The 24,881-nt window shown below is 41.5% G+C and overlaps 2 protein-coding genes and 1 long non-coding RNA gene across 4 annotated transcripts; 1 reads left to right on the top strand and 2 right to left on the bottom strand.

Annotated features, from left to right (window-relative positions):
• Positions 1–359: 359 nt before the first annotated feature.
• On the bottom strand, positions 360–9,051 carry LOC105919572 (nuclear distribution protein nudE homolog 1). Of its 2 annotated transcripts, none has more exons than XM_021311967.2 (9): positions 8,922–9,051; positions 6,449–6,575; positions 5,284–5,437; positions 4,013–4,161; positions 3,793–3,929; positions 3,468–3,707; positions 3,310–3,395; positions 1,840–1,988; positions 360–1,762 (listed from the first exon to the last, which is right to left on the bottom strand). In XM_021311967.2, the coding sequence occupies exons 2-9, from the start codon at positions 6,532–6,534 to the stop codon at positions 1,714–1,716; spliced, it is 1,050 nt and encodes a 349-aa protein (XP_021167642.2). In that variant the 5' UTR covers positions 6,535–6,575; positions 8,922–9,051; the 3' UTR covers positions 360–1,713. The 2 variants fall into 2 exon arrangements, with proteins under 2 accessions (XP_021167642.2, XP_021167643.2); XM_021311968.2 differs by lacking the exon at positions 8,922–9,051 and adding an exon at positions 7,488–7,563.
• Positions 9,052–9,342: 291 nt separating this feature from the next.
• Positions 9,343–10,254, top strand: LOC118566340. The gene is made up of 2 exons (XR_004932950.1): positions 9,343–9,581; positions 10,133–10,254. It is a non-coding gene; the product is annotated as an uncharacterized LOC118566340 (long non-coding RNA).
• Positions 10,255–14,476: 4,222 nt separating this feature from the next.
• mpv17l (MPV17 mitochondrial membrane protein like) lies at positions 14,477–23,115 on the bottom strand. The gene is made up of 4 exons (XM_012854906.3): positions 22,315–23,115; positions 19,993–20,063; positions 18,395–18,424; positions 14,477–17,243 (listed from the first exon to the last, which is right to left on the bottom strand). Exons 1-4 carry the CDS (start codon positions 22,619–22,621, stop codon positions 17,028–17,030), a joined length of 624 nt encoding a protein of 207 aa, XP_012710360.1. The 5' UTR covers positions 22,622–23,115; the 3' UTR covers positions 14,477–17,027.
• Between the last annotated feature and the right edge of the window lie 1,766 nt (positions 23,116–24,881).

Here is a 24,881-nt window from a genome sequence, read left to right as displayed (position 1 = left end):
TTATCGGGACGTTCTTCAACCAGTCGTGCAGCAGCTCATAGTGACGTGAGATATGAGCCGCAGCCGCAGAGAAACTGAAACCTGACCCTCAAAGGCCAAAACTTTTGTCCACGGCAGCTGGAGGCTCAATAGCTCGGTGTGGACGGTTAGGGCGTGGAGCTGAAAACAACGTTTACAGCTCAGGCCTGACCGGGTGAGAGAAAGTAAAAGCTCTGTCATGTTTCAGAGTTTAAACTTCAGTCATTTCAACTCATCCTCAGTTCAGATACGGACGCTTTAACCAGACGGTCCACTTAGTCTGGGTTTCTACTCTAAACTACTCTTGTGCTCCTATTTCCCCTTCAAAAGTACAATATGCATCAGAACAAAAGCATTTTATTATTTATTTGTCCAGTGTCTGTCTTACCAGTTTCTACTCGGCATTCTGGGGTGAATTTTCATCCTAGTTTGCCCAAATTAGCTGAACCTTCGCCACAAAAAATAAAATAAAAAAACTGAGTAAAGGGTATTTGTGGCAAAGCACAACATCAGTTACTCATTCACAGTTGGAAAAATAAAATCTATACAACTCAGGTTCTAACTAAAACAGCAAATATCTGTTTAAAACCTTTTTTTTTAAAGTGTTTCTTTCTCCTGAAAAGTGCTGCTCCATCTGCTCCACCACAGAAAGGTGGAGATTACCGTGGCGATCAACAAAAAAAAAGGCGGGAATCGCCATAGTGACTAGAGAAAGTCACTAAGTTTAAACACAAAGATTTAAAAAGAAAAAAGGATCCAATTACAATCTGTGGGGGGTAATAAAATCACAGCAGTTACAAAAAACAAAAAAAAGATTAAAATCACTGTAGGAAGCATAAAACGAGGGAAATGTTTGTTTGAGATCCTTTTAAATGTGCCTTTGTTTCTCTCCTCCTGTCACAAAAAGACAAAAAGCCAGAAAATATTATGGCAACAAAAAGGAAAATAGTAGAAAAACCAAGAAGAAAATCAAAACAGCGACCAGAAGAAAGTAGAAATCTTCATGACTGAAACAAAAGAATGAAAACATCCCAGCTAAGAAGGAGGGGGGAGTAACCATAGCAACCCAAAAAAGGCGGGAGTCACTATAGTAACCACAGATTATGTTTCTGGGCTAAACGTTCAAACAAAGGAAGTCGATACAAGATGGACGGCCGACGGTGTCGACCGCTGCTGAGGTCCAGTTATCGGTTCTATCTCGCTGGACTTTAGCTTAACGCTTTAGCTTAATGCTGTGCTTTAAATGTGCATTCCCGTTTCTACTGAAGCATCCAGACGTTGAAGTTAAAAAGCATCTTTCAGGACTATTAGAGAATGGAAAAGATTTAAACGTTGAGGCCATTCAGTTCTGAGCTAGCCAACGAGAAAGCGTGCGACTTCTTTTAGATGTTCCGGTAAAACAAAATACGGACAATAATTAAGCAAAAACATTAAAAGCAAACCTGTATCTGGTTTTAATTCAACGTGGGGTTTGCTTCTCATTCAGTCTGAAAACACAAACTGAAGGAGCGGGAACATCGACAAAAGTCCAGAGTGTGAGTCCGACACAAGTGCAAGTGCTGAGGAGGAAGTCCTGTCAACACGTCAGACGGCAGAACCTCCATCCGTTAAACCGTTAGAGTAGCCCACCGTGTTCTGAGTCCAGAGGAGGCACACGGTGAGATGAAGAGGACGGGGGGGGGGGGGGGGTTTACTTCATAGCAGCAGCTTGGATCCGGCACCAAAGTCTAACCTCTTCACCAGACTGGAGAAAACATGGAAAGGTCTGATGTAAGCCAAACGGTGCGGAATGATTTAAAACCTGAAACCAGAGGTCCTCACCCCTTGTTGTAGAGGCTGTTGGTGGGATGGTTCTCTGGGGGGGGGCTGCTCTGAGCCGCTGTAGATCCAGACCCACCACTGAGGCGTCCGCGGGTCGCCGTCTGCTCGTTGACGTAGTCCCGACATGAAGCCAGCTTTGACTCCAGGCTCTGGGAAGAAAAGACAGAGGCTGCTCAGTAAATGGGGGAAACACGGCCTCTGTTGATATCTGAAGAACAAATGACGACGGCTGGCTTTAACTTTGTGCAAAAAAACTTTTTACACGGCGAACTTGAACGGCGCTGCACTAAAGGGGAGAAACTGTTAGGATTATCGATTAAATGACTAAATCCAATCACAATGATGCAAAATGAGAAAATCAGTTCATATCATCAATCTAAAGACATGCCTTTATTTTGAAATTCAGGCATGAGACTACAGTGAAGAGGGGATCTCTTTTTGGAATTTTGAAAAATAGAGTCTCCCTGATGTATTTTGGAAGCTTTCAAGACAGGTGATTATTTAAACAATAGAGTCAAAGTGCACGTTTTAAATTGAATAAAAATAAAAAAAAACTGAATGATCAAGTCTTCAAAAACAGCCTTTGTTTTTTTTTTTTATTATTATTCTTAAAACATTTTTTCACATGTTATCATCATGTTTTAACAAGGTTTTGAACAAATTTGCATAGAATTTGTTGAATTTTAATTACTAGCACCATATAAAACAGATCAGATTAAGTGAATATATGACAATTTACTAACTTCCGAGCGCGCAGTGAGAAAACACGTCTCAGTTCCTTCTCTGCTCGCGCGCTCAACCTGCTCATTCCATTCTCAACACCAGCTGTGCTGTGCGCAGTTTTTCCAGAGTTGAGCTCGGATTGGTTCCTGCGCGCTCAACCAGAAGGCACAAATATCGCTACGTTATATAATCGGGGAAATGTAGACGGCGGCAAGAGCTGCTATAGACGGCGATTTGCCGCCGTTGACCGGCTACTTTTGACTGCCCTGCTTATTATTTTAAAATTAGAAGAATGCTGTTTTTGATTGAGATGCCTGATACCAGTAAGAGCTTAAAAAAAAATGGTCAAATCATATTTGTTTTTGTGAGTTGATATAATAATCGTGTTAGATGGGCAGATCGCATCATATGGATCGGAAATCGTAACAGACTTTGTGATATCGGCAAATATCGCATCGTCATCCTGAGGCTAACTCCCGATGCTAACCGTCACCGGCTCCACTGAGCAGAAACGCGTCTCTGTTTTTCATTCTTGCTCTGGTTCTAATTCTGAGTTTAAAATCTACAGTCAGTTTGAGTAAAAGGTGCGTCGGCACCAATAACTGGACAAAAGCAGAGAACTGGGTCATGTGGCCATGTGGAGACGTTGTGGCCTCCTAAGCGTTGTGATCGTGGCCGTAGGGTACGACACAGCGTCTGACTGCAGGATGCGTCGGCGGTCAGGCGGCGCCAGACTTTGGGTCTTACCCCGACTTTCCTCAGCAGCTCACCGACGATGTTCAGAGCCGAGATCCTCGTCGACGTGGTGAGAGGAGTCGCAGAAAGACTCTCAGCTGTGAAGCAAAGCAACCAGTGAGAACGTGGACTCTGGACTCTCAGCACAGACACGTCAGGTCTGGTCTGACCTCTGCTGACGGAGGGCGGCGGGGAGACCAAGGCCTCAGCGGAGGCCGCGGGTCTGGACGGCGTGACGGCGGACGGAGTCGCGGTTTTATCCTCGCCTCTCCTGTCCGGGGGGGTGAGAGGCGGCGTGGGCAGCCCCGCCGACGATGAAGAGGACGAAGGCTCTTTGACGGCGCTGCTGATGGACGGCTTCCTGTCCTGGACCTGCTGCTTCTGCTGCACGGCGAGCTCCTGCCGGAGGTCTGCCCCATAGAGTCAGAGACGTGTCAGATGCTTTAAAACAACAGCAGCAGCAGCGGCAGCGTGAGGTTCTGCTGGGACTCGTACCTCTGGCTTCGTCCTTTAGCCTCTGGACCGACTCCAGCAGGTTCTCCTTCTCGTCCAGCTCGCTCTCCAGGAAGGCGTTCCTCTCTATCACCTGGTTCATCCTCTGCTCAAAGTCCTCCAGGGACATGATGGTGGCTCTGGGAAACAGGAAACCGTTATTCACCCAGCTGCTCCCCCCCCCCCCCAGCCCGCCCTCACAAACATGGCGGCTCCCGCTGACCTCTTGGCCCTCTCCAGGTCGTCGTTGGCCTGCTCCAGCTCTCTGATGTACTTATGAAGCTGGTCTCTGACGGCCGTGGTCTGGGCCAGGTCGCCCTCCAGGCTGGAGATCTGCCGGCACGCCTCAGAGTGCTGCGTTTCATATTTGTCCTGCTCAGGAGAATGCAGCGAAAGAGAAAAATGGAGAAAAGGTGGAGTAAAAAGCGGAGGGAGCAGGAACAAAGGTTAACCTCGCTCTCTGATGAAAGCGGCTCGGCGGCACATTTTCATGGCGGTTCCACAGAAAGTTAGACTCGGAGCCAGGAGCTGTTTGTGGTCACCAGCTGGACCCCTACGGTGGCTCAGCAGACAGGATTGTGGGTTCCACTCCTGCTTTCCCTTGTCACAGCTCGACGTGCCCCTGGGCAAGGCACTTAACCCCAGGTTGCCTCCCCGTCTGCATACCAGGGTATGAATGTGGCTTTAGTATAAAGACTAGAAAAGCTTGTTAGAAATTCAGTCTGTTTATTGTTCCTCTGTCCCTCTTCAGCAGATAAAACAAATAAAAGGTTTTTCTACAAGCTGGTGAATTATGGGGTTTAGATGATTTTAAGTTTTGGTTGTTTGACTAATAAGAACGCTGTGAAACTTTTAAAGACACATAAACACCAGAACTTCCTGTCTGTGAGCTTAGTGTGTTGGACTGCCTAAAGCTAAAAGTCAAAAATAAAACTCAGACTCTCAGGTTCACGTCGACTCGTTCAGGACACTTTGCATCATTTTGAGCCTTTTTCCTCTGGAACATTTGATCAGAGCCAAACAAACATGAGGGAAAGCGTTGAGCGTTGAGCCGAGCATCAACGACCGCACGTCTCTGTCAGTCAGTGTCGCCGCTCTGAGAGTCGTCGCAGTGAAGAACTGCCATCGCCTCCAGACACGGAGCGGCAGAGGAGGAGCCGTCAGCTGCCTTTTCAGCCTGAATCCTTCCTCTGTGCAGATACCAGCCGGAGAAGCCCATAAAACGGCGCTTATCATCAGCTGACAGATATGAAAATCCCCAGTTAGGACCAAATCACCCATCAGTCACTTGGTTACATGCAAATTAAAATAACTCCTGCGAGCGTTTGCGTCTGAGATGCCGAGCATGTTGTGCATCGGGCCGGGTTGTAAAACGCTGCAGGTTTGCATATGTGCTGCTGCAGTGAGGTCCGTTTCTCTGCGTTCATACCCAGGGCGAAGCTTTTCACATCTTTGCTGCCTCTGCCCGCCCTCCACTGTCAGCGCGTCGGTTACCTTGTAGTTTTCCAGCTCCATACGCAGACGGTTGTTGGCTGCGAGCAGCTCGCGGTTCCTGGCCTCGCACTGTTTCAGCTCCGTCTCCAGCTCCCCCTCGTAGTCCCGGCTCATCTGCTGGAACTCCTGCAGCTCCTCCTGAGCTTCCGCGGCGCTGCGAGCCCAAGGAGAAACACATGTTGACAACTGTAATAACTAATGTGCAATAACTAAGATGCAATTACTATTTAATACACTGTGCAATAACCTGTGCAATAACACTGTTAAATAATCCTGTTTAATAAGAGACTTCAGCTGTATAGATATCTCACTACCTCACTGTGTTCTTACCTGGTACCACTTAATGCAAAACGTCATTCCATTTGTATATAAGTCACCCTAAATATCTGCTTTATTTCCCCTGTACTTTTATTTATTTATTATTTTTTTGATACATTGTACATATGTGGACACACTGTATATACCTTATGCACCTTTCCTCCTTTTGGCACCTTTCTTTTTGTCTATTAAGCCAATGTGTGACAAGTAAATTTCTCCAATGTGAGATCAATAAAGCCCTATCTTATCTTATCTTATCTTATGTTCACAGGTTTCCAGTCGTTGCTCAGGTTAAGTGTTTTTCTTCAGGTTTGATTTCATTTTGCAAAGAGAAGAAATAAACCGGAGCGCTGCTACCAAGGCGAGGCTTCAAGCTTCTCATTAGACGTGTTTGAACAGAAACCAGAAAAGTGCTTTTTCTGCATATTAACACAACACCACGGGTTTCAGAATTCACTGCAAACACCATGAACTCCTGACAGATGAGATGTTTCTGCTCACAGGAGTTAATGTTCGGTGGGCAGAAGAGCCAAAATGCATAAGCGACACAAACACAGTCGACCTGCGGTTTGTTTAACAGGAGGAGAGCGTGCTGCAGACGCGGGCGCCTCCTGCAGCCTTCACAGTCTGGAAGCTAGTCGGCGGAAGGTGACAGAGAAAAGATGTTTATTAGCTGGTTTTATGGGGGAGAACAGCAGCGTTAGTGTTGGCGCCGCATCATGTGGTCGGCCATGATGCTGCGGGGGGCGACTTGTCCTCGCTGCTGCTGTGTTCACAGTTTCTAACCCTACGATGCTTCCAGACTGGGTCAGAAACTGCTACAGACAGAAGATGAAGAGGAACCCACATCTGCTGGTGTCTGGCCGCCTGCTCCTTCCAGTACTGCAGCTCTTCAGCCACAGATCCAAACTGAGGCGGGTCCTGATCCGCCATCTCCAGCTCGGCTCACGGCTCGTCCGTCCTGCACAGACCGGCTGGAGGGAAAACAGAGACACTTCAGGAAACCTGGAAACAGCCTGGATTCAGATCAGAGTTTGGTCACGCCGGGTTTCTGCCTCCCGGGTCCATCAGACTTCAGAACTTCACGTCACTGGATGCAGTTTAGGGACCAAATGGCAGCCCTAACGAAACTTTTCCATATATATCACCGTTTAGGATGAATGGTAAAGGATTTTACACAGGAAGGAAAATGACAAATAAAGTAAATAAAAATCTGAAAAGTGTGGCAAACATTTCTTTTCTGCTGCTCTTACTCCGACACCCTAAATAAAATGTGCCGCAATCAATGCTCTTAATTAGCAAAAAACTAATTGTAACCTTTCTAGGGGTTTGAATACTTTCCAAGACGCTGTGCCAACCGATGAAGCTGATTCAGCGCATATAGACCTTGATAAAGTTAATTATGTTTATACAATTTTATTCTCTGGCCTCTAATGCCAGTGAGACTCGTCTGTTTTAATCTTTTATCGTCAGATATATGTTTATGTGCATTTATAGTTTGCAGTTTTGTGCAGCACTTTGTTTTAGCTGTGGCTGCTTTAAAGTGCTTTATAAACCAAGTTGTTATCTGACATCAATAAACTATTAAAAAAAAAACCAAAGTTCTCGGTGTGACCTCAGACCACAAAACCTGCTGAAAACTAAAAGAGGATTACGGCTGTCCTGGCAAAAACAAGGCAGATCCTAAATAAGCATTTTACTCTACAATTACTAACATATTTACTGCATCGAGGTATGAATAAATGTTTTAACATCCCATAAAAACAATAGAGACAGAAAAGACTGATAAAAGCCACTAGATAAAGAGAAAAGCTGGTCATTTAGGTCTGTGAAGCATATTTTTTTATTTAGAGGGGGAAAAAAACAGAATCTGGCTGCAAACCTACTTCTTTGTGCAGAAATATGGACGGCACAACCAGAACCTGTTCTTCAGTGCTTCATCTCTTCTCCTGAAGTCTGGAGAAATTTCAACTATTTATAGCTTTATTTATGTCTAATCAGGTTTAAAAAGGTGTCAAGACTGAATTAAAATTGTTCACATTCATGCACAGAGCAGTTTTCTCTCCTCTAACAAACTAGTTTGGTTTTTACTTTGAACATGGAAATAGTTGGAAATGGGTTAGAAGCATACCATAAAAACTTAGAAAGCGCTTAAAAAAAAAAAAAAAAAAAAGAACAGCTAAAACAAAATGCTGAACATGATTAAAAATATACACATTTTAAATATATATGATTGTGCAGAGAGGTTGGACCATAATGGCAGTGAATGGATGCAGAAAAAAAAAATTTCTTCTGTTATTTTGCAAAAAGAAAACTAAACTATTGCTTAAAACTACGATTTTGAGCCAACCGACTCCTTTTTGAATACATTAGAGAAAAATGTTAAAATGTGAAATTTTACCATTATGAATATTTGGAATAAACATCAGTTAAATGGCTGATTTGTAAATATTTTTTTTTACTGTTTGATATTAATCATCAGCATCCCAACATTAAGCATTTACAACAAATTCCTGTCTCTAATCAATCATTTTATTTTTGTCCTAGTGTATTTCTATTTTCATATAGTAAATATGGAATAAAAAAACAAAACAATAAATTAACTGATAAAAATGTGTTTTATCATTCATGAATTATTAGTAATAAAAAGTAATAATAGGTTTTGTGTTTGTTTTTAACCTCAAACGAGCGGATATCCTGGCACAGTTAGAATTGGTATAAAATGAATAATTTGGCCTCATTTATTAACTCACATCAGAAAACAGAAATAAAATATTTCTCCAAATATTCATAGGCGGCTTTCCGTTCACGGGTTAAGATAACACAAAAATACATCACTTTATGATACCTGGAATGCTTTCATAAATAAAATGTCCTTTTAATGAGGAACATTTATTACTTATTTACATTTAAACCGAGCAAATAACAGAATTTCTACACAAAGACTGAGCCGGGGTCTAAAAAACGGAACCAACCGAAGACCTAGCTAAAACTAACGGAAATTCACACCCTGTCTGTTGTTTATGGTACCTAACTTCAGCTCTAATTAAGGTTTCTAATGACTAAATATCATCTATAAAACTTGGGACACAACAAAAAGACAGTTTAAAACTAAAGTTGCCGCTAGCTGACTCGGCTAACGGAGTTTAACCGTTTAAATCCCAACCGAGACTAACGTTTGACCCGTTTACTGCTTTAACTCCATGTTTCAGCGAAAAACTCGCCCCAGATCTTCAAGAAAAGTCATTGTCTACAACAAACCAGGAGTTCCGAAAAACTTTAAGACAAATTGACGGATTAAACTAATAAAAAACACTTGCCTTGAGTTGGAAGTCAGAAAGTTACTCGCCGATTCGGGAAGGCGTCGAACAATACATGTTGCCATTCATATTGTCCACACCAACTGGCCAATCACAAGTTAGATGACGTTCGTGTTCTTTGTTGCCATTGGACCTCCCACCTGCCAATTACTAAAGTTGGGCGGGCTTCTGGGGATTGTTGCCCAATCAGAATGGTGAGAATAGACAGACGAGCGTCCGCACATACATTTTGATGGATTACCGCAGGGGGGTGCTGCTTTCACGTGTAGTAGGAACATTTCCTGTTAACTGTTTATACGGTACTTAAAATAGCATTTGCCATAGCTGTGTCTCAATTCGGCGGCTGCGTCCTTCGAAGGACCCAGCCTACTCAGCCTTAGGAGGACCCAGCCCTCGGAGGATGCTCCGGAGGATCCTCAGCCGTTGGTAAATGGGACGGTCTAGCCTTTGGAGCACTTCCTGGTTGCGACACGACGTCATCACGTCTACCCCAAGCCCGGGGAAAACCAGCACCAGCGCCGATAAACGACGCAAAAAAATGGATATTGAATAAATTTTTTTATTTACTTGTTATTGGTGGAGGAGAGTCGGTTTACACGGCTTCGGCGGCAGTAAAACCGGCGACGAATTTTTCTCAGGCTGGGAGAGCGCAGTGGAGAGGTAACATTATATTATTTTCACCCACAGGGGCCTGCTAATGATCATAATATACCAGTTATTAAAAAAACGCTTGTCAGCAGATTGACGAATATGTTTAAATATAAAATGTTATATTTATTTGTAAGACTTGATATAAGCTTATGTTTGTAACTTTAGTAATTTGAATTGAATAGTTAAATGTGTACAAACCCTGTAAATAACTGACTTAAATCACTACTTTCACTATCACTAATGTGTTGAGAAGCCAAATAAAACTAATATTGAGAAATAAATCATTATTTGTCTAAATTGTTATCCCCTTACTGCCTGATTTTATTTGTAATTATATAACGAAAAAATAATACAGGAAAAATAAATCTAAATATATAACGTTAAAAAAAAGAAGTTAAATAGTGGATCTAGATGAAGTAAAATAAGTAAAGGCCAGAATTGTTTGGTCACAAATTAGCAACACCAGGCGTTAAGCGGTTAACATTCACTAGAATTATATCAGCTAAATGAAATTGCTATCATCTAATCCTGTTGTTCTTAATCTTCATGTCTCTATCCAGACAAGGCCGATGTACCGCTGCATCAACTTAAATGCACAACATCTGCCTGGGAGCCGGTGACATCATGGCCCCAGACGATGAAGTGCAGGACGACATGCCAGAGGATGAGGAGGGGGAGAACGTGTTGGAGGCAGTCAGTGGTGCTCCCTGGCGGGACCAGCTGTCTGCCGAGGTGTCTGCCCTGGAGGAGGTTCTACCCGACCACGATTACATTTAGATGGCAAGTATAATCACTTTTTAGCTTTTCTCATGTAAGGGTTATGAAAACAGTTGTAGTAAAGTCATTTTCTGCGTAGTCTTAAACATTTTTAGGAACATGGCAGCCGTCGATTGGGTCAGCCCTGCAAACCCTGATGGACGATGTGGTGAACAGTGGAGAGAGGCATCCCCCACCCCCCAGATGATGTCCCACTCGCAGTGATAAGACTCCAAGGTCATCTGTGTGGCATCCCATCCAGTCCAGCAGCACCACCAGGGACTCCTGCTCAGTCAAAATTGTATATATGTTCTTTAGTAATATTTATGTTATATCTTCTGTAAATAGTTGTAGTAGTTACTTTTTAAATCTAATGTAAATAGTTAAAATGTTTTTGATAGTTTATTGTAAATACTTGTTTCTCTAAAAATAAATTGATGTTGTCACTGAGAAGTTGTTCTAAGTTTACTTAAATTGTAAAGAAGTGATGAAACAGATAATGTAAAAGGTTAAAAGACTTTAAGAACACACAAACAACAATAACTTTTATAAACAATTTATTAATTTAATTTAACAATAACAGCAACACAGAACATGAGGACAAACCATGGCCAGGTGGCAGCAGTAGGCTTCCCACTGACCCCCTGCCCTGTCCCTGGATCTTTGCATTCCTAAAGTAGAGGAAAACAATTTGTGTCAACAGATGCAATTTTCTGTAGTGTTTTTTTTTTGAAGCTAGAAAAAAGGAGTGTTTCATATATATACATACATATATATATATATATATATATATATATATATATATATATATATATATATATATATATATATATACATACATACATACATACATACATACATACATACATATATATATATATATATATATATATATATATATATATATATATATATATATATATGTATGTATATGTGTGTGTGTGTGTGTGTGTGTATTTCATTACATTAGCCAAACCTGAACATCCTTTGTATTTTTTTCTTCAACTACTTAAAAAAAAAAAAAGCGAGCAAAGCACCTTGGGAAATCTTATGGCAGGTAAGGCCAGTAAGGATGGTCGCGGTGCATCCTCAGAATTCGGGGAAAAGGAGGACGCATTTGAAGGCTGCATTTTAAGCATCCTCAAAATTTTGGCCAAATGGGACAGCCTCCGCGCATCGCTGTGACGTCACCGGCCTTAAAATGCGTCCTTCGAAGGACGCAGCCGCCGAATTGAGACACAGACCATGTGTTTTTTTTTTTTTTTTTTTTTTTTATCAAATTGAAAACAACTATATAATAAAATGAAAACAAAAGCAAAGAAATCCTTTTTTTTCAAGCAACATGTGAAACTGTTAATTTATCAATTATTCAAATATTTAATTAATTAGTAATCAGTTTAGTTTTTACCATTCTTATGATTTGAGTGCATTTTATTTTTGTTAACCCTTTGGAATTAATTTTAAAATAAGTGAAATTTCAGGTTTCAGTGAAACATATTATCCTACATACATCTGGCTGGGTCCATGTTAGGGCTTGGAGTCCATCCCACTAGTTTGCCAAAGATCTCGCTTTGCCTTAATGATCCGTGGAAGAGATAGTTTGGAAAGGCTTTTTGCATTACAGTATATTTAACTTTTACTTCTGCCGGTTCATTTCACAAAGTGGATAGAAAAATAAAGGAGTACTAGCTTCAAGTTGTTCAACTGTCCCTCAAATCAACACCTAGATGGTTAAAACATCAACACAATTGGATACTAAGTTTATGATGATCCCAAACAAACCATCTAAACTGGTTCAAATGTTTGATATTAAGCTATCTTAACACTTTAAAATCTTTTGCACATCCTTCCTGTCGGGGGCTGTGTCAGGAAACCAAAGAAGTGGTTGAATATCCAGTCAGCCTCGATGATGGCTGCAAAAAAAAAACATGCGGTCAATAAGCAACTCGCTAAAAGAAGTTTAACCAAATATCAGTAGAAGTCTGTGCTTTGACCCTGCTTGTATGAGGGAGGAAAACACTTAATTAAGGCTAATATACCCAGTTCTGTTTTTAAAAAACTGTACTTCTACCTGTTGAATAATCCATCCACTCTGGAATAAGAAAAAATGAAATGCATCATTAAGGTTTTTCCTTCCCGTTAATGGGGAGTTTTTCTTTCCACTGTCGCTTCATGCTTGCTCAGTATGAGGGATTGCTGCAAAGCCATGGAGAATGCAGACGACTGTCCCTGTGGCTCTACGCTTCTCCAGGAGTGAATGCTGCTTGTCGGGACTTTGATGCAATCAACTGGTTTCCTTATATAGGATATTTTTGACCAATCTGTATAATGTGATTGAATTTGACTTTGTAAAGTGCCTTGAGATGACATGTTTCATGAATTGGCGCTACATAGATAAAATTTAATTGAATTGAATTGAAATTAATTAATTAGAACCCCCAAATAAATTTGATTCATGTGATCAATATTCATTTCTGCAACATGATAAAACCTCAGATTCGCTTGATTATGCAGATTAACTCTGTAATAGATGTAAGGGGAAGGAGTCAGACAATTTAATACACTCTCCTGTCATAATTAACATAAAAAAGTGCTGCACAGGGTCATCTTAATTCTTCTTCTGCTCTTTCACAACGTTGTTGCCATTTGGTAGCGAATGCTTGTCAACGCTCACCTCGCAGCATCCCTGCCTCTGATTGGAGAGGTTCACTTCCTGCCGGTGGGGTCGGAGGTGAATCTGGGTCAGCTGTGCCTTTTCCGGTGGGATTAGGTGGGTGTATCTGATCCTGGTTAATCCCCATGAGCCATCACCACTCACACAGACGCCAGTCCACCAATCCAGCAGCCCTATCTGCCCCGGCCTCATATCTGGGCTGCATGTTTTTAAGCCTTGTGCCAACACTTACGGTGGATTATAGGCGTGCACCCCGGACCTTCCCTGATATTAGAGGAAAATTGTTCCAGAGGTTAATGAATTAGATCAATGAGGGGGTAAATTACATTAATGTCTTACATGTTGACCTCATGCTAGCTAGCATCTGTTTAGCCTCGCTTAGCTTTCCGCAGAGAAGCCACTCAGTCACCGTTCAAAGTCCTACTGCGACGTTTAACTCCAAGAGATCTGCACATAAATCTGTTGAGTTATACGGCACTCAGGCAAAACATTATGACCACTTGCAGGTGTCAAACTGAGGCACACCTGTTCTTAGTCTTACGTTAGTCTTATTTTTTATTTTTGCAAAGCCAACATGACTCCTAACTATTTGTCTACTTTCTCGCATTTCACATGTAGGCATCTTAGCAGCTTTAACCTGTTACCGAACCGATTCTCACATCTCCACAGTGTGACAATCTAATTTCAGATGGCTTAGCTCTGACACAATGTCCCCATCAAATCTCGTCGTGACCACGGTCGGGACATAATCCAAAGCACTGAACGGGGGAGGAGGAGGAGGAAGCTGTTTGACCGGTTTATTGGTTACAGGTTACAGTTTCCCTTTATTGTGAAAACGAGACGTTGAGACAAAAAGATATCTGTCCGCTCTTTGTACATAATCAAGTCTAGTCTAATGTACAGCAAATGTTTCCCCTTCTTGCTACAATTCAGCAGCAAAAACCAGTCATGAGTCTTTGAGTCTGGCTCAGGTACACAATAAGGTATGTGGGCTGATGGCAACTAATCTGATGGTTCAAGTAAGAAGACAGGAATAAGGTAGAGAAGCTAGAAACAAAAAAATAAAACAACAGTAAAATGCAGTGTTTGAAATTGATTACGAATTTTAGAAATGGGTTAGCCGCTTATTTAACTGCAAATGTGAGGGAGGTAGTTTACAGAGGTTTAACTTAAATCCCAGACCAGAAACATGGGGTAAAATCACAATTATCCCACGACAACGTGGGTTTAATGGGCTGAAAGTCAAAGTACAGGAAAAAAAAAAGAGGATGTAGAAGAATCGGGAGTTTTAACTGTTTTACCACCTGGCATAATAAACTGAAAGTGGCTGAATAGTTTTAGACCAATGAATGAAACATAATGTATATAATTCACTGAATGAGGCTAAAGGAGTAGATTTAATTGATTATAGATAGATAGATAGATAGATAGATAGATAGATAGATAGATAGATAGATAGATAGATAGATAGATAGATAGATAGATAGATAGATAGATAGATAGATAGATAGATAGATAGATAGATAGATAGATAGATAGATAGATAGATAGGATTCTTTGTTTTGGAAAGCGCCTTGAGATAACTTTTATTCTGAATAAACTGAATGGAGCACATCCCGTCATCCATTGTTTTTAACCACTGGTCCTTGCAGGGTCACAGAGACACACCCTCATACCTAAAGGCACCAATTAATCCTACGTTTATGTTTCTAGGCGATGGCAGAAAGCCATCGCCTAGATGTTCTCTCTGTGCATGCGTGGGTTCTCCCCGGGTACTCCACCTTCCTCCCACAGTCCAAAAATGGGCATGTCGGGTTAATTGGCCTGTTTACATAGCCACAGGCATGGTTGTCTGTCCTGTGTGTCTCTTTCCTGCTCTAATGACAGACTTTCCAGGGGTAACTCCATCTTCTAGCCCATTGACCGCTGCAGGAAGGTAGAATCCCCCCGCGCATGGACAAGCAGATGGTGGATGGATGAACTGAGGAGACGGATCAGGATGTTCTGTTTGAGGATTAGATGATCTTTCCAGTTTAAAAAAAAACCCAGGCAACATAATTACATAGGGTGGATAAGGAAAATTGCATAGGTAGAAATGAGCGGGATAAAGTGGGTTGCAAAGAAGAATGACGAAGATTAAACTGAAAATGAGATAGAGGGACTAAACTGAGAAATATAATAACAAACATCATGAAAAGCGATGAGGATGATGAGTAGGGATGAAGGACTATCATGAAGATGGATGATGAGGATCGATAAGATTAGAGAGAAACTTAAAAAGGGACGAGGCGGATCAGCGGGATTAAAATGCATTTAAAATAACCGAGATGAGTCGGATGAAAAGGATTCATAAGGAGCGGTGAGATAAGATCAGAGAACGGATGAGAAGGATGAATGAGTTAACGAAATGCCTAGAAGGACGAGAAGGAGGATGAATAAAGATGAATATGATGAAAGATAAATAGGAAGGATAAATGGAAAATAGGATACTAAAGAGGGATGAATGGGATGCGAAGAATCAAAAAAAGGTTTTAAAGAGGGATGAGGAACGTGAGAAGGAGGGATATTTTAAGATAATCAACATAATTTTAAAAAAAAACCTTGTGAGGTAGCATGCAGAGGATGAGTGGGATGAAAGGGGACTGAGAGCATGAGTTCAGGTGTGCTGCATGGGGAGTGGCTTTTCTCACAAACCAAATTAATGTTAACTTAATTTATTCTCACTGATTCCAGTGTTTCGTCCACTAGCTGTTTTAAGTTTACCAGAAAATTGCAAAAGGGGAAAGTTATACCCCTGAAAATCTGTGACTGGTGTCTAAATTGTTAAAATCTCTCAAACTTTTTCAAAGTCCACTTTTATCTTTTGCATTTCTGACATTCATTAACTGCCCTGTGATGGTCCTTGATTTTCCTAACAAATGATGACCTACCAATCTTTCTTTGAATTCACAAGAAGGTATTTTCTATGGGTTCTGCAGAGGTTCTGGTTACATTTGCTAAGCTTCTTCGGACTTTCTAGATGACAAATAGATTTTCAGTCGTCGGGCTTGTGATGCACGATTTAAACTTAGTCTGGACATGAGATACAATCACACGTCAGATGGGTTTCTGCAACTAGCCGGCCGAACCCGCAGACAAGTCGGCCATGGCAGCCGGATCAGAACCAGGTAAAGGCACAGCCGGTGAAAAGCAGAAATATCTCAAGCCTTTACATTTAGAGTTTCAGAGACAGGAACACAAACCAGAGACAAGATCAGATTTTACCTCACCGTAAACAACAGGAGTCCACTTTATCCTTTTTACAGTAATAGGGTCCAGTTTGTCCCATTGGTTCCCCCTGCAACCAACTCAAATGAGCCTGAATGATTTTGTGAACCTGAAAACATTTGTTAGACTAAAATAATATTAATGGATAAAACAGTTCTTCCCCCCAGCACCTCCCTCATTTGGTCCAGATCTAATATGTTGGTGAGGATTCTCAGTCATCCAGGTCATGATCAATCCAAAAAAGGTTTAGAAAATAAAACAACTGGACTTTTATTGCATGTTGCATTTTTCAGAATAGAAGTCCATTTGTTTTATTGTTTACCCTTTTGTGGATTGTCCAGATTTAATCTATTTATGGATGTTTTTTAGGTTGTGCTGTTGAAATACTTCCATTCATTGTGGGCATGTTTAGCTGCCTGACATCAATTTTACTGCATAAACTGCTTTTTATTACTCTTCCAGTGGCTGTGTCGGTCTATAAATGGGTACTCCAACAACTTTTTAGAGTTTCGTAAAGCATGGTGCAACTTTGAAGTCTTTCGTCAGACTTTTCCTGGCTGATGAAGCTTTATGTCGTTGCATTTTTCATGTCCTTGGCCGTTTTAGTTAACAGACAGATGGAAATGGTCCTCAGTGGGTCTGTCGTCTTTCAGCTTCTGGATGTTGCTTTAGTATAAGCAAAAGATTTGGTTGTTTTCTTCAGTATCAAAGGCCATCATGGCAACAACTTCGTCTTCCTCTTATTGTTGTTCCTCTTCTCAGTTTTCCCTCTGGATTTTATGCCTCTTCCGGGCCAGTCGGGCCTGCCGCATCTCCTCTAGAGTTTTCCGGGGGTCCATGATGAATGCCAGGGCCACGGTGGCGGTGCCGTCCCCGTTCTGCCGCGAGAAGCACAGAAAGGAGGCCCAGAGGAACGCGCAGCAGCCCATGAAGGCCGTCCGCATGTGCAGCGGCATCAGGACGAAGTTCAGGAACTGGAGGGAGCGAAAAAGAGAAGAGTTAATCAAACTTAAAGGTTTAAAATTATTGCAGTCCTTAGAAACAAGCAAATAAACAGGGAATTGTCTAATAGTTTGCAAGTTTATCATCTAAGTATGTTTTTTGTTTAAAATTATTCATCTAATAAAAAGAAAAATGTATTGAGTTAACCTTTAATAAAAGATTTTCTCTCATAATTAAATTCTAAGGTAACAAACAGCCGACTGAACGTTAACTCAACAAACTAAATCTGCTAATAGGACTCATAAAATACTCTCAACATGACTGTAGGTTAGTGATTCCAAGAGGCTCTATTGTTTGTTTACACTTTACATTCGTGATTCAACAGCTTTCTATACAAATTATAATATTCAAAGGTACGTTAACGACCTGATGGTTTTTACACCTAAGAAAAAATGTCCTTGAGGCATGTTTGTTTCTCATATTAGCTCCAAATCAGCTGCTGAATTGCCTTTTTTAATACAATCTATTATAAAAAACAACCAAAAGATAGAAAACAAAACACTGTCCATTAAGTAATTTCCCTCTGGGATTATTAAAGTATGTCTGATTCTGATTCTGATTCATGCAGTTTTTTCCCCGTGGACAAACTTGATATTGTAAGAGAATTTCTAAAATGTTGCCGTTATTCGGTGTTCCACTTTTTTTTTAAACGTCGCTATTTTAAGACCATGTAACTGTTGGTGCTGCTAGAACGTACAATATCTGACACTGATCCCTGTTTCACCTCTTGGTCTTTCACAAACAGATCAAATCATTACACATTATTCAAGAAATCTGCAAAAGCTTTATCATAAAAAACTTTTATGGAATTAATGCAGCATTTTTTTAAACTTGCTTTATACGATTGTGCATGAGCATCCGTCACCTTTTTAAGGGAGTTCTTTAAAAACTGTGAAGCAAGACAAAGATAGGCAACATTTACATAAACTGTGCTGTTGGTGAAAAATGATCTGAGGGAACATCAGATTTGCAAAAAGCATCAATAAAGGTGTTTGTTTAATATAAACTGAATTTCCAGGCATTTAAAATGAACAAAATCCTTTTCTGTCTGAAATCTGATTTCTTGTGCAATATTTTTTAGTTAATAAAATAAAAACATCAACATTTATAGCATAATAATTACCTGCATGAAGGGCCAGTACATGAGTCCAGTCTGTAAAAAATAAATATAATTAATACATTGTGAATATTCTTATAAATGAGTTAAAATCTTGCAAAAATTCAGTTTGAATTACAAAATAAATCCCTGTTGATTCACATCTCTGGTCAAATATCCCTAACTTGTGAAGAACACGCGATAAACTGAGCGAAGTAGAAAAGTTATACAGCAGATGTTAAAGAATCTAAACTTTCTTCAAACTGAGACATTTACATACAACCCCAGAAAAAAACAAGAAACAAAATATACTGTGAAGATGCTGTGAAGACATTACTTTAGAAGCAACACTAAAAGGCATGTCTTGTGGTCTGATGAAACAAAAATGAAAGCTTTAGGACACAATAAACATTGTTACATTCGGGGTAAAAATGGGGAAAAAGGCTGAGTAAACTATCCCAACTGTGATGCACGGTGCTGGTGGCATCATGCTGTGGGAGCGTTTTGCTGCAGGACACACTGGTGCACCGCACAAAACAGAAGTCATCATAAGAAAAGATAATCAGGAAATACTAAATCCGCTTCTCAAGATAAAGATTGGGTGCAAATATGTCCTCCGAAAGGACAGCGACCCTAAACAAACCAGCACATTGGTTACAAAGTGCTTTAAGGACAACGAGGTCAATGTTTTTAGGGCGTTCATCGCAGATTCCTGATCTCAGTCGCAGAGAACATTTGAGTTCAGAGCTGGAAAGGTGTCTGTGAGGAAGGCAACCCACAAATCAGACCCAATTACTGGTTCTGTCAGGAGGAACGGGCCAAAATTTCCACATTTTAATAATTTAATTCAATTCAATTCAATTCAATTTTATTTATATAGCGCCAATTCATGAAACATGTCATCTCAAGGCACTTTACAAAGTCAAATTCAATCATATTATACAGATTGGGTCAGATTATACAGATTGGTCAAAAATGTCCTATATAAGGAAACCAGTTGATTGCATCAAAGTCCCGACAAGCAGCATTCACTCCTGGGGAACCGTAGAGCCACAGGGAGAGTCATCTGCATTGTCCATGGCTTTGCAGCAATCCCTCATACTGAGCAAGCATGAAGCGACAGTGGGAAGAAAAACTCCCCATTAACGGGAAGGAAAACCTCCGGCAGAACCGGGCTCAGTATGAACGGTCATCTGCCTCGACCGCCTCGATTTTAAGAAGCTTGATGAAGGAAACCCTTAATGTTTGACCCAATTCGCACAGTTTAAAGGCAATTCTACCAGATACCAAGTAAACACGTTTAAACTTGTGAATTTTTGATCAGGTTAGTCTGTTTTTTTAATAGATTTTTACGCAGATTGAATATCATTAGCACTAAATGAACTGCTGCTGTCCCGGATTATGTAAGCACATGCGCCAACGGCTCGTTAATCTGCATCCTGACGCTGTGCCAGGATCTCTCCTCCTACACACCCGTGAACTCGCTGACGTTATTATCCGCTGCCTGATTTACCCCGCTCACCCTGCGCATCATTAGCGGCGCACGGGCCGCTGTAGGTTAATCTGGCTGCAGGGCGATGTGACCGTGTGTGGAGGAGGGGAAAGTGACGTTCTCGTCTCCTTACCCTCCAGGTGTTAAAGAACTTCTCCCTCCAGTCTTCAAAGATGTCCTCCTTACCTTCCAAGAAGCTCACACCTGCAGGACAGAGGAAATGTGGCAACTGGGTCACCTTTTTCTGCACCTTGCATCAGTTGTGTCTTTTATGCGTGCAGAACTTTAATCTAGAGCCATTAAGTTATTGAATAGACCACAGAAGGTGGTTTTCAGGAAGTGGAGAGCTTATTTGGAAAGTTCTGTGCAGCGATTCACTAAATTAGAACATCCTAGATGATTCAGGCTTACAGCTGTTAAAAAATGTAAAAAATTAAGTTTCTAAGAATTGTAAAATATTTTTTGTAAGACTAACAAAAATGCTTTTTAGCAGACTAATGTATTGGTGTCATTATGGCTACTCAATGATTAGGAAAATTACTTGACTTGTTTCGTACAGAATGCTGTATTTAGGTATATTAACGGAAAGTTTAGTGGAAAGAAAAAGCGTGGTAGGAAAAGGTGCACAAGCAGCCGGGCTAACTGAAGTCTCGTGAGAGGTTCTGTAAAGCAAAATCCATTCGAGATGTTAGGGATTGGACTGCAGCTGGAGCCAGAACTTCAAGAGCCACCGGATCTGATACAGAGACAGTGACGGTGCGGTAAACATAAATCCTGACAGCATCAGAATCGTCTGAGCTGGGCTGAGGAGAAAAAGTAACTGGACAATTCTCTTTGATGAAAGTAAAGTTTGCCTTGCATTTGGGAATCAAGGCAGAGTCTGAAGGGAGAGTGGAGAGGCTCAGAATCCAAGTTTGCTGAAGTCCGGTGGGGCGTTTCTACAGTCAGTGATGGTTTAAGGTACCATGTGATCTGCTGGTTCTGGTCCACTGGGTTTTCTGAAGTCCACAGTGATCACAGTCATCAACCAGGACATTTTAGAGCACTTTATGCTTCCTTTTGCTTGCAACTTTTATGGAGATTTCACTTTCCAGCAGGACTTGATACCGCCCCACACAGCCAAAGGTACCGGTATCTAACCTGACGAGCCAGATGAATTTCGTTCCGCTTAGCTCCGCCTAGCTTCACTCACATCCATCTGGGACCTCTCCCATAGAGAGTGATTTCTTCAACCAATTTTATTGGCCAGCCAATCAGGACGCAGGGCTGGAGTTGCATAGATGTGACGTAGTGGAGAAGCGACCGTGAGACTGTTATGATTTAGACAACAATGGCGGCTCACATCGAGGAAGCAAGCGTTAACATTGATGCTGCTATTTCTTCCATGTTGTCCAATCTACCTAATATTGTTTCATTAAAAGAACATCAGAGAACACCTCTGAAGGCTTTTGTTGGTGGAAACGATGTTTTCGCCCTTCTCCCGACCAAATTTGTCGGCTGTTCTATTTTGTTTTTTCCTGCGTCGCTCTCATCAGTGTCATGGTTTAGCTCCGGTGTGAGTGGTTGAAATAGCACGTCGATAAAGATGACAGACAAGTGGCTTATCCAATCATATGCAAGGATTTTTGATAAGGCCCAGCCTTCTGAACCGCCATTCATATGGATCTGTTCCAGATGGATGAGTGGAGCTAGGCGGAGTGAAATTCATTTGGCTAGGGTCAGATTAACCGATATCTGCTTTAATGACTGTATTAGCAGCAGCAAACTGACCCGACCCAATCCCCAGAGAATCTGTGGAGTGTTAAATAGAGGAAGATGAGAGACGCCAGGACCAATAATACAGATGTGCTAAAGGCAACTATGAAAGAAACCTGAACAGCTCAGCAGAACCACAGGCTGATCCACGGTTCAGGGATGGTACTTTGATGTGACAGGAGCCTCAACCAGGTGTTGCATGTGTATGCTGTACTCCACAATTTAAGGCTCCCATTTCTTTATAAAAAAGTCTATTTTGTTGATCTGTTGTAATTTAACTTTCTGAAAATGTAGATTTGGGATTTTTCTATTAGCTGCAATATTGTTTAACTTTTTTTTAATTGAATGACTGAAATATACTACAGTTGAAACATTATTCCCGCCACAATCATTCCTGGAGTCTTCTGCACCCGTTCCTAATACAGGTTTTCCTTCCACTTAACTTTCCGTTATGTCATTTAAATCTACAGTCTGACCACCCAGCTTCTTCAGCCATTACCTTCAGTGGGTTAACCATGTGTTCCTAACTTAACATTTACATGTAATATTTACATTTTCTGAGAAATGAAAGCATGAAATGTGCCACTTTGTGTGAAAAGAAACTATGTGACTCGTAAGGTTCCCTTTTTGAAGTAATGTACTTAAAATTAATACATTTTTCTATGATGTTCTAATTAATTTACATACGCCTGTTTCTCACCTGTGTAGAAGACGCTGGTGGCCAAAGGTGACGCAAAGCTCTGGTCCAGCAGGAGTTTGCGGAAAACCATCCCTGCGGATTTTCCTGGGAAACGTCTCTCCAGAGCGCGCAGCCAGAAGTAGTTAAAGTTTCCGTGGAAGGTGATCGCCACGATGGCCACGTTGCGGGTGTGTTTCCAGTCGATGCGCTCCCTCTGAGCGATGAGCTGATGCGCCAGGTCCCCGCCGGCGAACAGGCAGCCGTACAGGGTGACGTTGGCCACCCAGGGGAAGCGCTTGGCGGCTTCTTTCAGAACAGTTTTCCTCATTTTGGCACCGATGAAGTAACGGTAGCGCTCAGCGGGCCTTTTCAGTTGAGCAAAAAAGTCGCAAACGTAGCGGGGAAATTCATCCGGTAAGGCCTTGACGTCCCCGGCTGACTGTCAGGACGCAATCCATCTTTGCGCGGAGATCTGAGAGGATTATGGCCGAGGTTTCCACCGTAAGCAGGAATATCATTCATTATCAGAGTGTAGAAAGCTGGAAACAAACTCAGACCCCTATTAACAGCCCATCCTCTTCAAACTGTTCAGCCGGAATTCGTGCGTAAAACCACCCTGACTCCTCTCCGCTCCCTTGGACAGAACTCCTTTATAAAAGCCTAACGTAGAGATAATTAATTCTTAAAATGCAGGGATGAAACCCCTTGAAAAGACCAAAAATACGTTTGTAATAGCATCCACCGGGATGGATGAGATAAATCTGCATCAGGGTTGGTTCAGCTCTGACAGCTTCCGGTGGAATCAGGTGCATCTCCTGTGGGTCAAGCTCTAATCTCGGGGATTGTCCCGGTCCATTCAGGGAACCGTCTTTACCGCGTCACCGGGATCAGTTTGCGTGTGCGGCGCTTTCAGTCTATGGGCGATCTCACCGTCAGACCAGAGGCGCACTGATCCAAGAGGAGCGCAGCACCTCTGCTCACATTAAGTTTTTGCAGAAGAATCGGAATAAAAAGCCCATTTTGAGCTTTAAATCCAGATATTAACCCGCATTGACAAATAACTTTTTTATGTATTATCAGACTAATAATAACTAGAATATATTAAAATAAATAAATAAAACTAGAACGTTGACCTGTGACAGAGTTGGTTGCGCTTACAACGGGAAGGTCTTGGGTTTCCCGAATTTCCCAACTGTGGGAATTGTACAGTTTTATTTAAACTGCTTAGCTTTGGTCAAACGCTTTGGGTTTCCTTCCTGAAGCTTCTTACAGCTGGTTACTCATTCCTCCTGACAGACCTGGTGTAACATTTTAGGTCAAATCTGCTCACATGTTTCTGAGATCAGGACTTTGTGAAGGTCACTCCAGAACACCGACTTTGTTATCCTTGAACCACTTTGAAACAAATTCAGTGGTACACGGTTAGAGATAATGTTCAAAGATGTTCCAAGACCCAACTTCCTGTCTTCAGATAATCCCTCAGTATTATTACCTCCTGGTGCCTTCTGCTCTAAAACAGCCAACATGGTGCTGCCACCATACTCCACAATAGGTATAGTGCTCTGAGGCTTGCAAGCGTCCCTGTTTCTTCCAGATGTCATGGTTCAGCTTTTTATATTGCCTTTTGGTTAATGTCTCCTTCCTCTCTGTGTGGTGTTTCAGCCCGTGTGGGTATCATTTCATGGTGGATAACCACTCTCTTATCAGCTTCAGCTGGATCTCAATAAGATCCTTCGCTTTTGTTCTGGGATTGAGAAGCAGATCAGTTCATCTCTGGGATTCAGAACCGGTTTCCTTCCTAAACTGCATTGTGTTTGTACATATAACTGAGAACAGATGGATGTGGCCTCTTCCGGTAGCTAAATATTTTATCTAAGGATGAACCAGACTTGTAGGGGGTCCACAGATCCTGATATCTCAGCTGATTTATTTTCATTTTCCCAAGAGGCAACACAAGAAAACCCTTTTTTTAGCCGCTTTGACTTAGCTGCTGTGAAGACAGGATCAGCCAGAGGACAGTGGTGACTCTGGAGGAGCTGCTGAGACTCACAGCTCAGGTGAGACAATCTGTTGACGAAAGACCATTCAAACAAGATCATGTTTGAATGGTCTAGTCAAAGTCTAGATGTAAATCTAATAACAAATTGTTGACCTGCTGCATAAAAAATGACAAAAGGGGGTTTTGTATTAGGAGTGAGCGTGGATGGTTAGATACAACAGGACATCATACACTTATTTATTTATTTTTAATTCATACACATTTTTCCCGTATTTTGTATTAATAGGATAGGAATTTTAACCGACAAAGAACAACCTACAAAAGGCTCCACTAGAGGACGCTGGTTCCCACAGAATCCCAGCTGTTCACTGCTTACAGGCCACATCAATCCAACCTGAAGCACTTTAACAAGTGGCTGGTTGGTCATTCATACTGTCATCATCATGCACTGAGACGCCTAAACATTTTAGTATCTTCACTGCAGTTTCACTAGACACTGCATGCAATTAATTTATCAAAAATACTCAGAAACAGCTTTCGCCAGGTTTGTATTTCTAAAAGCTAAATGTTCTCAGGTGCTATAACTAAC

This window comes from Fundulus heteroclitus, chromosome 16, assembly GCF_011125445.2.
Source record: "Fundulus heteroclitus isolate FHET01 chromosome 16, MU-UCD_Fhet_4.1, whole genome shotgun sequence".
Taxonomy (NCBI): Eukaryota; Metazoa; Chordata; class Actinopteri; order Cyprinodontiformes; family Fundulidae; genus Fundulus; species Fundulus heteroclitus.
This window is presented reverse-complemented; position numbering and strand designations above follow the sequence as displayed.

Excerpts from the sequence above, each read along its gene's own strand:
- LOC105919572 (XM_021311967.2), bottom strand. The coding sequence starts at position 6,534 with ATGGCGGATCAGGACCCGCCTCAGTTTGGATCTGTGGCTGAAGAGCTG. Across the intron at positions 5,438-6,448 it reads GCGGCCAGACACCAGCAGAT|CGCCGCGGAAGCTCAGGAGG; the intron begins GTGGGTTCCTCT and ends TTGGGCTCGCAG. Across the intron at positions 3,930-4,012 it reads GACCTGGAGAGGGCCAAGAG|AGCCACCATCATGTCCCTGG; the intron begins GTCAGCGGGAGC and ends CCTGTTTCCCAG.
- mpv17l (XM_012854906.3), bottom strand. The coding sequence starts at position 22,621 with ATGAGGAAAACTGTTCTGAAAGAAGCCGCCAAGCGCTTCCCCTGGGTG. Across the intron at positions 18,425-19,992 it reads AGTTCTTTAACACCTGGAGG|ACTGGACTCATGTACTGGCC; the intron begins GTAAGGAGACGA and ends TATTTTTTACAG. Across the intron at positions 17,244-18,394 it reads TGTACTGGCCCTTCATGCAG|TTCCTGAACTTCGTCCTGAT; the intron begins GTAATTATTATG and ends CGCTCCCTCCAG.